A 12,834-nucleotide genomic window follows, 5' to 3' on the forward strand; every position below is an offset into this window, starting at 1 on the left:
ATTGTGGTCCATGAACAGCTAACAATGTTCACTGATTGAATCGAAAACGTTCCTAATCAGTTCAATTGGTATGCTGACGCATCTTCTTTCAATGGTTGCTGTCAATTCACCCATTGTAGCTCGTTTCGTAGTATGAACCCTGTGTTTAACATGCTCCCATATATATATATATATATATATATATATATATAATTTATTATTTAACTATTTATTTAAATATTGTCTACGTGCATAAAATTATGCTATCTGTAAAAAATATTTAAATAAATATTTAAATAATAAATTAATTACAAATAATATGTCCCAAAAAATGTGGGGTGGCGACTAGAATATAAACAAAGGGCAGATAACCTTGCAGGGAGTAAAACAACACACGACAGAATCGATTATAAAAATAAAAAAAATAAATAATCAAATATATATATAGATTAATATTTTAAATGTATATCGGAAAGAATTAATAGAAACAGTATTCAACTAAGTTATGGTTGAACGAACAAAATGCAATCAAATCCAAAGAAGCACGATAAAAAATAATTAACAATAATAATAACAGTAATATATATATATATATATATATATATATATATATATATATATATATATATATATATATATATATATATATATATATAATAGGACAACAAGAGAATGAAATGAAGACACAAAACTATATATAGGTAGATATAGAATCGATCATTTATTGAATAATGGAATACAGGCCAAATTTGGGGGATAGATGGGACTCTTTATGCCAGGGCATTTCGAAGCCTAACGCTTCTCATCGGAAGAGTAGGGAAGGTGCTAGGTAGCATGGCGGGGATGCTGCGTCTAGCGTAATTTTCTGGAATTGATCTTTCTCTTTTCTCTTTTACTTAAAGCTATATATATATATATATATATATATATATATATATATATATAACTACTTCATTTACTCACATAAAATTAATATATGAAAGTATAAATTTACGCGTAAACTTTAAGTATTTACTTCAAAAATGCAATCATATCCAAAGAAGCACGATAAAAAATAATTAACAATAATAACAGTAATATTTTATATATATATATATATATATATATATATATATATATATATATATATATATATATATATAACTACTTAATTGACTCACATAAAATTAATATACGAAAGCATAGGTTCATGCGTAAACTTTAAGTATTTACTTCAAAAGTGCTCAATACGTAGGTAGAGCTAGTTAGTAATTTATAAAATATATATGGCGATTAAGCTACACTGAATATTCCGCGTTTCATCCACTCTAGGACTCCTCAGGCTTATGCGCGAATTCTGTGGTTGTTTATCGTTTTTATATGCTCCTCTTCTATTGAGATTTTAGTTAGCCAATCAGCTTTCTAGTATCCACCGCGCCCTTCCTATCAGCCAATGGGCATGAATTTTATCGGACAAAGGATCTGTTTTAAAACTAGGTTAGTGTTTTTTTATTGTTAGTTTATATATAAATATATATATATATATATATGTGCATACATATATGCACATATATATACATATATATGTACATACATACATATATGTGTGATCGTTTATATATATTCATGTTTATTTAATTTATTTATTTGTTTATTTTCTATTGTTTTTGATAGTTTTAAAACTATTTTGTATCGCTATCCTAGCGTAAATTTTATCTTGTGAACACAGTTATTTGCTATTTCTCTTCTACAGTTTAATAGATGTTGGGGTTCTTTAAAGTATAGAATTACAAATTTTTCATGAAGGCATAATCTACATGGGTCGTCTAGGTCCCTACACGTGGTAGCTTGTCTTTAAAGAACCCCAACATCTATTAAACTGTTGAAGAGAAATAGCAAATAACTGTGTTCACAAAATAAAATTTACTCTAGGATAGCGATACAAAATAGTTTTAAAACTAACAAAAACAATAGAAAATAAATAAATTAAATAAACATGAATATACATAAACGATCACACATATATGCATGTATATATATGTATATATGTGTGCATATGTCTGTACACATATATATATTTATATATAAACTAACAATAAAAAAAAACACTAAACTAGTTTTAAAACAGATCCTTTGTCCGATAAAATGCATGCCCATTGGCTGATAGGAAGGGCGCGGTGGATACTAGAAAGCTGATTGGCTAACTAAAATCTCAATAGAAGAGGAGCATATAAAAAAGATAAACAACCACAGAATTCGCGCATAAGCCTGAGGAGTCCTAGAGTGGATGAAACGCGGAATATTCAGTGCAGCTTAATCGCCATATATATTTTATAAATTACTATATATATATATATATATATATATATATATATATATATGTATATATATATATATATATGTAAAACAATGGCTTTGTAACTGGGTTTGAGTATTCGACCGGCAGTAATCATCATTTTCTACATTATAGGTAACTACTACACCAACAAAATAATGTTACGTATACTTACAAAATCAAATCCAACTCTGTATCGATCTGCTATGTCTCCGCCTGGTTTCTTACCAGGGTTAACGTTTGTTTTGTACTCTGGAAACAAACACTCCATCAACGTTGGGCCACCTGGTTGTTCGAAGATGTGCCACATGATGGCCTTTAAGACGCACATCAGACATTCATCGAGCGGTTTTATTTGACCCTTGATCGCAGTCATGACTTTCATGATTGTCAGATCTTTTAATTCTTGTGGAATTATCCGCTGAAAATAAAGACGGAAAGTTAAAATGGAGCAAAAAAAAAAAAAAAAAATTTAAGACAGCTAAAATATCACATTCACTCTGTGGTGTTCGTATTATATGACATTTTTGGATGACTCTTTTCATTATTTTCACACGGCCTCGGTTGACGTAACCTCCGGTCTTCTTTAGGTCTATCTTGTCGCACTTTCGAATCTTTCTGTCGAACTTGGGAATCTACAGTGAATTTTGAATGGAACACACTGTGGGTACTTGCGGTTCGAAATTCTTTGCCGATTCCCAAGTTTAACAGAAAAATTCCCGAGTTCGAAAAAAATACATCTTAAGGATAATTATGTCAGCCGCTTTAAGAAACTCGTTTCTTATCGTTGAGCACTTTACAGTTGAAATAAAGTCGGTTACTTTAGCTCACATGCGCAAATCATGATATTATAATCGTTAGATAACTCTGGCAGACGATAAAAGCATTTTAAAATAAATGTATAAATGTAAACGATATGCTTCGCGGTTGATGGCTTCGTTGCCGGGTTCGAATCTACCCGACCAGCGGTAATCGTGACATCCTGCATATATATATATACACACACATTGCATAATCACGTCACCGTTTCTCGTCAGATAATCGAAGGTAAGCAAAGTTGAGCCTTGCTAGTAACAGATGGATGACCATTTGAAGTTTCTAGGCACTGTACATGTTCTCCGCTTATCTCGGCATTGATTCCTGTCGTCCTGAAACTTCCACTTGCCACTGGTATTTAAGAACGCTGACACAGGAAAGGTGTGGCTGGAGATTGCGCAACTCTTGCTACAAAAATTTCATGTGCCAGCACCCTTACAATGGGTATCCATAGTCTGTCAAGATTGAATGAAGCTACCATATATATATATATATATATATATATATATATATATATATATATATATATATATATATGTGTGTGTGTGTGTGTGTGTGTGTGTGTGTGTAGATCAACATATAATGATTAGATCTCTCTGACAGGCGTTAAAAAACACTTAAAAAATAAATGTCTGAATTCAACAGCATTTCTTGCGGTTAGGGTTAGGTCTTTGCTAATGAAGCCAAGGATCTTCTCTCGTCGGGTTCGAATCTCACGACTGGTATTAATCATGACACTCTGTACTGATGATGCCCGAGAGGATGAAACACTAGTGTCTGTAGATATTTCATAATTATTATAGTAAGTATATATATTACAGGATACCAAAAATCCTAATGTACAGTCAGTTGGACGGAGGGAAAAGGAATGTGGGGCAATCATTACTGAGGTACAAAGACAAGATAAAGAGCAATTTGTTTTCAATTGGTATCACACACAGCGGTCTTGAGAATGGTGTCTTGGATCGCAAATAGTGGAAGTGACTTTGCTTCGAGGGTTTTTGCTGTTAACATTCTGACAGTTTAAATCATCTGCGTGAAAAAAGGGAAAGAGCTAAATGGTCTGCAGCCATGTCATTGACCGCATCACTGAATCCACACACTTGTACTATGTGTGGACTCGTTTGTAAGTCTTTTGCAGGACCGTAAAATGTGATCTGAATGACATGAATAAATAAATGCATTGTTGGAACTTCATATGTGGAAATCAACGAGAGAGTCCAATATATATATATATATATATATATATATATATATATATATATATTTAGTAATGCGATTGATAATTTAAAAATCAAATTATAATTAAATTAAAAATCCGTTTCATAAGAAGGAACAACAATAAAATCAATTATTTGTACGATCGTTTCGGAAAACATTGTTTTTATTGTGGTAGACATCAAGTTACGGACAATAATTATTACATATAGTTTTTTAATAAACAAGGTTTCCTCGTCAGCAAATATTGTGAAGGGTTTTTAGTAAATGTAAAAGACACCATAAATAAACCTAGCATTAAAAGTAAGGCAGATGTATCTGGAAAAAAATTAAAATAGAGGTATGGATTTAAACTTGATAAGAAAATTAATATGGGTTAGAGATAGAAATAAATAGAGTAAAATATAAATTTGGTTTAAGTACTATATTATACATAGATACACTAATATATACATGCATATATATGAAAAATAGACACATACATACATATACATAGATATACAGATATATACATAAAAATATAGGTACAAATATTTACCTTTTAATTTTTCGCCTTTTGCAATCAGGAACTATGGTTAAAGTACTCATATAGATGTTTGCTCTAGCTTTTCAGCTTATAAAATGATAAATTTTAAGAAGAACGCCCGTGGAATAATTTATTTCCGTTAGCATACTTTTGATTTAAAGACGCCACGGTTTATAATTCGAAAGAAATTATAGGTTAATGTTATTTGTATAATTGAATAATGCAAGGGGGATAATTAGTCATATTTTCTTTAATTAAAGTATGTAAGGGGGATAATTAGTCTAACTTAATTTATTACAGAATAAAAAAAATTGTAATCTATTTTAATTTATATACACATACATACACATACACACATACATATAAAACACATATATGCCTACATACATACACAATACGTAATACACATACATATACATACATAAACATACATAAGACGGTCAATGGTATATATACATATATATATAGATATATATATATATATAAATACAAATATACATATATACACATACACACATACATATTTGTAAACATACACGCATATATACATATATACATACACAATGCATAATACACATACATACATATACATACACACACATATATAAATACATACACACATATACATATACACATATGCTCATATATATATTATATATACATACACTTACCTACATATACATACACATACATGAATATGCACTCATACACAAACATGCATATACATACACATATACATGCATACATATACATACATACACACATGCATATATACACATACACACACATGCATATATGCACATACACACATGCATACAAACAATATATATACGTATATACATGCACACACATACATATATAGATGCATACGGATTCAGGCAAGCCCGTTCAACAGCAGATATCTTAACTGTAGTTTCTGAACGTATATACCGTTCATTGGATAAAACAGGGGAGGGTAGAGCGGTGGCCCTTGATATATCTAAGGCTTTTGACAGGGTATGGCACGATGGTCTTCTAAGGAAAATTAGATCATATGGAATCACTGGAAGAATTCATAACGTAATTAAATCCTTCTTAAGTAATAGAAAAATCAAAGTTGTCCTCGACGGACGTACATCCAAACAATATGACATAAATGCGGGAGTGCCTCAGGGGTCTATCCTTGGAGCTCTATTGTTCCTGATATTCATAAACGACCTCCCTGATAATATTGTTTCGGAGATGGGTATATTTGCCGATGACAATACTCTCTATAACAGATATGAGGGGAAAACAAATGAACACATATCCAAGAAAATGGCAGAAACACTAGAGGATGACCTCCAATCCGTAGTGGAATGGGGACAAAAATGGTTGGTCTCATTCAATGCTGCTAAGACTAAGCTTGTTTCCTGCAATAATTACAAGAAACCTTCTCTACCACCAAAAGCAATGGCCAAGAACACATTGCCTGAAAGTACTTCTTTTAAACTCCTCGGCCTAACGTTTACAGGGAATATGAACTGGAATAGATACATTGAGAGCATTGCCAAGGCTGCTGCAAGGAAGGTTGGCTCCCTCTACCATGCTAGAAAACTACTTACGCCTGCCAGTATCCTATACCTCTATAAGGCAACCATTCGCCCATGTATGGAGTACTGTTGTCACATCTGGGCTGGTGCATCTGCTGCTTGTCTCTCGCTCCTGGACAGGGATCAAAAAAGTCGCCAACCTGATAGGTCCTGAACTGTCATCTAGGCTTCAACCTCTGTCCCATCGACTAGATGTTGCATCCCTCTGCCTGTTCTACAAATACTTTAATGGTGAATGCTCTGACGAACTGCAAACATTTGTACCTCCCCGACGTAACTACCCCCGACAAACCCGACAAGCTACTAAGTCTCATCCCTTTACAGTAGAGATCCCTAGGTGCAAGAAAGCCTTTTACTCCAATAGTTTCTTCCCCAGAACTGTGGGTCTTTGGAACTCCCTTCCGGGATTCTGCTTTCCCAACTGCAATGATATGCAGAAGTTCAAGTGTAATGTTAACAAACATCTTTCTACTCTTCTCCCTTCATAATGACCCCGCTAATTAATTCCCTAATAGTAGCCCCCTGCTTCAAAGTGGCACTGTGCCTTGTTTGGGGTGAAAATTGAATAAAAAAAAAAAAAAAAAAAAAAAACATATACACATATACATACATATACACATAGATATACACACATATACGTACACCTTTACATGAACATACATGATGATTGCAACGTCTTGTCAGACGAGTGCCACTCCCTCAGACATTTAAAATCTATGAGCCCAAATGCCTGCGGGAGTATCTATACAAAGATGATGTCACAGAGTCTTAGCTTTGTACGACAGCTAAGTCTCTCTCTCGGTTCAAAATGTTGAGATCCAGCAACAAGCAAGAGCAAGATAGCCAACAACAAATTAAACTGCAGACCAGCTTAATGCGGGTACTGGTCTTCCGCTTTATGGTTTTTTTAAATCAGAGATTTGCTTCTCCTAGTAAGGTTGCCTTCACCACGGCTTACGGGAGCCCTCTCCACCCCAATACACATATACACACACACAAATATACACGGTGCTAGTTGGCCGTTGACCCAGAAAAAGAGTTCATTCGCCCTTTGGAAGGTCTTGTTTTTAATCCTTCAGGGAGACTAGCCGCCCTCCTCACACAAACAAGTCTGGTGGGGGAACCAGTTTAGTCGCCGGTGACCCGACCATGAGGCAGGTAGTACTGGGTTACAGGGTACCAATAGCATATGACATGAACATACATACACCTATACATACATATATACATATAATGATGGCAGATCAATTATTATATGCTTTCAGCATTTCAGGCCTACACGCGTCACACCTTTTCCATGGCTGATGATGTTACAGAGTTTTAGCTAAATCTCTTGGTTCAAAATATTGACATCCAGCAACAAGCAACAGCAAGATAGCCAGCAACAAGTCAAACTGCAGACCAGCTTAATGCGGGTACTGGTCTCCCGCTTTATATTTTTTTGTTTCTTTAGGAGAGGCAAATCTTATATATATATATATATATATATATATATGCACACAAAGTTATGAACAGTACATAGAGCTCGAGCAAAGCTGGGCTGAACTGAAGCATTGTGTGAGATAGGTGTGTAGCATGCTTTGAACCGATTTGTTACGCCCACCATTTGAAAAGGGAATTTTTTCCGAAATTAATAATGAATATTGTCGCAGACATAACAAGTAAGACATTTTACCTGATACAGCTGAATAAATATATGTATATATAAACATATGTGTATGTACTTATTGATTTGTAAATCGCAACTTGTTCTCGTCTTCTCTTACCAACAACATTCCTCGCAGCCTTCTAAATCTCTACTACACACACACACACACACACACACACACACACATACACACACACACACACACATATATATATGGGGTTAAATGGTAATAAACGAAGGAACACAGATGTATATGCAGGCGTGTCAATTAATTTACTTACCTCGATTTCTAAGGAATACTTGTATAACTCATCGATCACTTTACTAACAGCTGCTTTCATTTTTGACATATCAATTTGACCTGAACAATAAAACAAAATATGTTTAAAGTCATTGATTTTTTTTTAATGTAACTTTACATTATTTTGGGTTTTGTTTGTTTTTTATCTAAATTTGCTGCTAGAAAAGGGAGATGGATTCGCTCTACAAAAATATTCCAATGAGGATGAATTATATTTGCAAAAAATTAAGTCCAAAATTCATTTTTCTTAAGAACATATACCAACATTCGGTAAAATCTACTAATTTATTTCCATTAGTCACATGCTGTGCTTGCTAGGTCTATGTTCAAGGTGAATTTCTCTTTAAATGGTTGCATTTACGTTATACACGTAAATATATATATATATATATATATATATATATATATATATATATATATATATAAATGTTTAGAGGTACAGAAAAAAAAAAGGAGAGAAAAGATTCAAAGTTCCCCAAAGAGAAACAATGCGTTGGATGTTTCCTTTTGCCGGCACAAAGAAGGTTGACGCACCGCAATAGAGACAGACTCCAAAATCTTTAAATGGTTTTTGGAGTCCGTTCTATGTAGCACCTCGAACCATTCTATTTTATATCTATCGACACAGCTCAGGTTGTCAACCAAATGCTGGCCAATAGCAGAGTCCAAGGCTGCAGAAGGAGGGAGACCACTAGACCCCATCCTCCCTTGTCTGATCTTCGATGGAACATGCTGGTTTATACGATTCAAAAGGTGCAAGGATGTTCGCCCAACATAACCAGCATCGCACTGGCATTTAAATTGATATGCAATATTGCTATTTTAGATGTAAGGCAAACTATCCTTGTGAAAAGACGGAAAAGCAGGTCTCGTAGTATATACCAAACGCAAGGACACAGAATAATAGCAGTCGTAAATACTTGTTTGGAAAGTCTATTACTCTTTTCCCCAATTCACGGTAATTTTAAATAAACCGGGCATTTCAAGGGTCTAAACTTTTTAGGGGATTTAAAATCTGCAACCTTTTTGAAAATACAGTCATCAATAAGGTCAACAGGATAACCATTATTGATGAATATTTCCCTGATCTTATCGAGTTCGTGGATTGGGGAAAAGAGTAATAGACTTTTCAAACAGAAGTATTTTCAAAACTGTATATATATATATATATATATATATATATATATATATATATATATATATATATATATATATATATATATATATATATATATGGCTACTATTTGGGACATAATTGTGGGGATTCTATATAAGAAGTTGAGAGGCAAGACGTCTGTTCACATAAAACTTAAACTTCTGCATGTCAGTACAGTCGGGGAAACAGGAACCCGGAAAGGAATTCAAAGTCTAGCAGTTCTGGGTGAAAAAAAAACTATTAGAATAGAAGGCTTTCTTTACTTCATCGGAGCATCTAAAATACTTTAAAACAGGCAGAGGGATGCAACATTTCGTCGATGGAGAGAGGCTGAAGCCTAGCTGACAGTTCGGGACCTATTAGGTTGATGACTCTTTTTTGAACCCTGTCCAGGAGCGAGAGACTGGTAGCAGGTGCACCAACCCAAATGTGACAACAATACTCCATACATGCGTGAATTGTGGCCTTGTAAATGTACAGGATATTTCTAGCACGGTAAAGAGAGCCCACCTTCCTCGCAGCAGCCTTGGCAATGCCCTGGATGCATCTGTTCCAACACGTGTTTCCTGTGAACGTTAAGGAGGAGTTTAAATGAAGTACTTTCAGGTAATTTATCATTAACCATAGCTATTGGTGGTTGAGAAGGTTTTTTGTAATTATTATCGTGCATGTTATAAAGTGTGGTGTCATAAGCAAATATACCCATCTCATAAACAATTTTATCATGGAGGTCGTTTATGAATATCAAGAATAATAAAAGTCTAAGGATCAACTCTTGAGGTACTCCTGCATTTATATTATATTGTTTTGACGTACGACCATCGAGGACAACCTGGATTCTTCTCTTATTTAAGATGGATTTAATTATGTTAAGTATTCGTCTAGTACCAGATGATCGAGTTTTCCTGAGAATACCATCATGCCATACCCTGTCAAAAGCCTTAGATATATCTAGGGCTACTGTCCTACATTTCTCTGCTTTATCCAGTGCATGGTATATACGTTCAGAGATTACAGTTAGGATATCTGTGGTAGAACGGGCTTGTCTAAATTCATATTTTTGGTCGGACAGAAGTTTAGCAGCTGTAAGGTGGTGAACTAGGGCTTGATTAATTATGGATTCAAATATATTGGCGAAGAGAGAGAGGAGGCTAATAAGGGCGATAATTTAATGGGTCAGTTTTTGTGCCAGAATTCTTGTAAACTGGTACGACGGAAGCAGTTTTCCAGCAGTCAGAAAAGCAAGATTCATTAAGGCATTTGTTGCAAAGTTTGGAGAGGACTAGGGCAACTTCAGCCGGGATGAGATCAGGTTTACATGCTTTTTAGATTTTTTATATCATGAGAAGGGGTGATTTTCATATCATCTAGTGTGGTTTCTGTCCGCAAAGGAAAATCAGTGAAGGGAATGGTTTGCTGGGTTCAATGTAGTGTTTGAGACAAACCGACTGGCAAGCATGTTAGCTTTCTCGCTTGCTGTGCAAGTAACCTCATGATTGTTGGATAGTGGAGGGATTGTTAATAGGCCATTATTTACTACACTGTTGTAGATTTTCCAGAAATCACGAGTTCCAAATTTCTGCGCTTCAATGCGTTTTCTGGTGGTTTCGGTGTATTCTTTCTGAGCTATCGTTATTGATTTCTTACAATTATTTCTAGCTTCTATAAACTTTAGTTTGTTTTCTGGAATTATGTCGGATAAATCTGCGGTATGCATGCTGCCTTTGAGCAATGGTAACTGCGCAAGCGGAAGTAAACCATTGGGGAGAGTGGGGTTTGCTATTGAATTTATGTGTGGAAACGTGTTCTTCAATTACTATTGTCGCGTGTAATTCTATGACTTACAAGAATTTTTTATTATTATTCAATTTTCACCTCAAACAAGGCACAGTGCCACCTTGAAGTGGGGAGGGGCTATTATTGAGGGCATAAATTGCAGGGGTATTATGAAGGGAGATGAGTAGCAAGATGCTTGTTCACAAAGCACAGAGCCACTTTGGAGTAGGGAGCTACTATTGGGGACATAATTTGCGGGGGCATTATGAAGGGAGATGAGTAGCAAGATGGCTGTTCATATTACACTTGAACTTCTGCATATTAGTACAGTTGGGAAAGAATCCCGGAAGGGAGTTCTAAAGTCTAGCAGTTCTGGGGAAGAAACTATTAGAGTAGAAGACTCTCTTACACCTAGGGATCTCTACTGTGAAGGGGTGGGATTTAGCTGCTTGTCGGATTTGTTGAGGGTATTCACGTCGAGGGGATAGAAGTGCTTGTAGTTCGTCAGAGCATTCACCATTAAAGTACTTGTAAAACAAGCAGAGAGATGCAACATTTCGTCGATGGGACAGAGGCTGAAGCCTGGATCACAGTTCAGAACCTATCAGGTTGGCGACTCTCTTTTGAAGCCTGTCCAGGAATGAGAGAATTTACAACGTCTCTCCTCAAAACGTCTTATACCATTTGGATTTTTGTTCTCTTTTGGAATAAATATTGTCGTTTGAATTAAAAACATTAAATGCGCGGTTCTTTATCTTTTTCTCTGATTAACATCTTTTATTCAAATTTATATACGGCAGAATCACGTCGACACACCGGATCCCACTGAATCACCGAAGTTAAGCAATGTTGAACCAGGTAAGTATTAAATGGGTGACCATTTGGGACTTCCAAGTGCTGTGTGTGCTCTCTGCTTATCTAGGCATTGTTTCCAGTCGTCCTGGACTTCTCCTTGCCACTGGGCTCAAGCAGTGCGTATTCAGGAGAGCTGTGGGTAGAATAGCGCGACCTTTGCTTCAAATTACACACGCAGCTGTGCCTACAGGGGTATCCTTTGTCTTTCGAGACAGAACTAATTTAATGCTTTGATATGACACCGATCATCTAATATCACGTGACCTAAAAAACATCTGATACAATAGTAGAAGGTCCTCAAGCATTCATCTTAGATTTAACCAACCCACCTAGGATCGTTTTTCTCTGATTATCATATTTAAAGTGAGTTTATCAGGTTAATTTTATTTACTAATTAATGCTATATCTGTTTTTCTCTGATTATCATCTGTAAATTGAGTTTTTCATGTTAATTTTAATTTACTAATTTAATCCTGTGTCATTTGATGTTACACCGATCATCTGATATCATGCGATCTACATTTTCTGAGGCCAGAAAGAGGCTAGAATTTTGGGACCCGTTTCGTACACTTGATCCGGGTCCTGGATATGACCTTAAACTATATCCAATGGTGAGGCCCCAGCTTGCGGGCTTTGGGGAGTGTGGAGCTACCCTTTAATTGCCATTGCTCCCA

At 35.2% G+C, this 12,834-nt stretch overlaps 1 protein-coding gene across 1 annotated transcript in view; it reads right to left on the reverse strand.

Moving 5' to 3' along the window:
- LOC145266327 (uncharacterized) overlaps positions 1-12,834 on the reverse strand; it is a 231,629-nt gene that overhangs the window by 103,399 nt on the left and 115,396 nt on the right. The window contains exons 19-20 of the mRNA XM_080121913.1: positions 8,354-8,433; positions 2,469-2,714 (exon numbers count right to left, since the gene is read on the reverse strand). Coding sequence (XP_079978039.1) covers positions 2,469-2,714; positions 8,354-8,433 — 326 coding nt within the window. The remainder of the gene's footprint in view (positions 1-2,468; positions 2,715-8,353; positions 8,434-12,834) is intronic.

Source organism: Euprymna scolopes, chromosome 41 (genome assembly GCF_053919585.1).
Source record: "Euprymna scolopes isolate OS-2025 chromosome 41, ASM5391958v1, whole genome shotgun sequence".
In the NCBI taxonomy this organism is placed as follows: Eukaryota; Metazoa; Mollusca; class Cephalopoda; order Sepiida; family Sepiolidae; genus Euprymna; species Euprymna scolopes.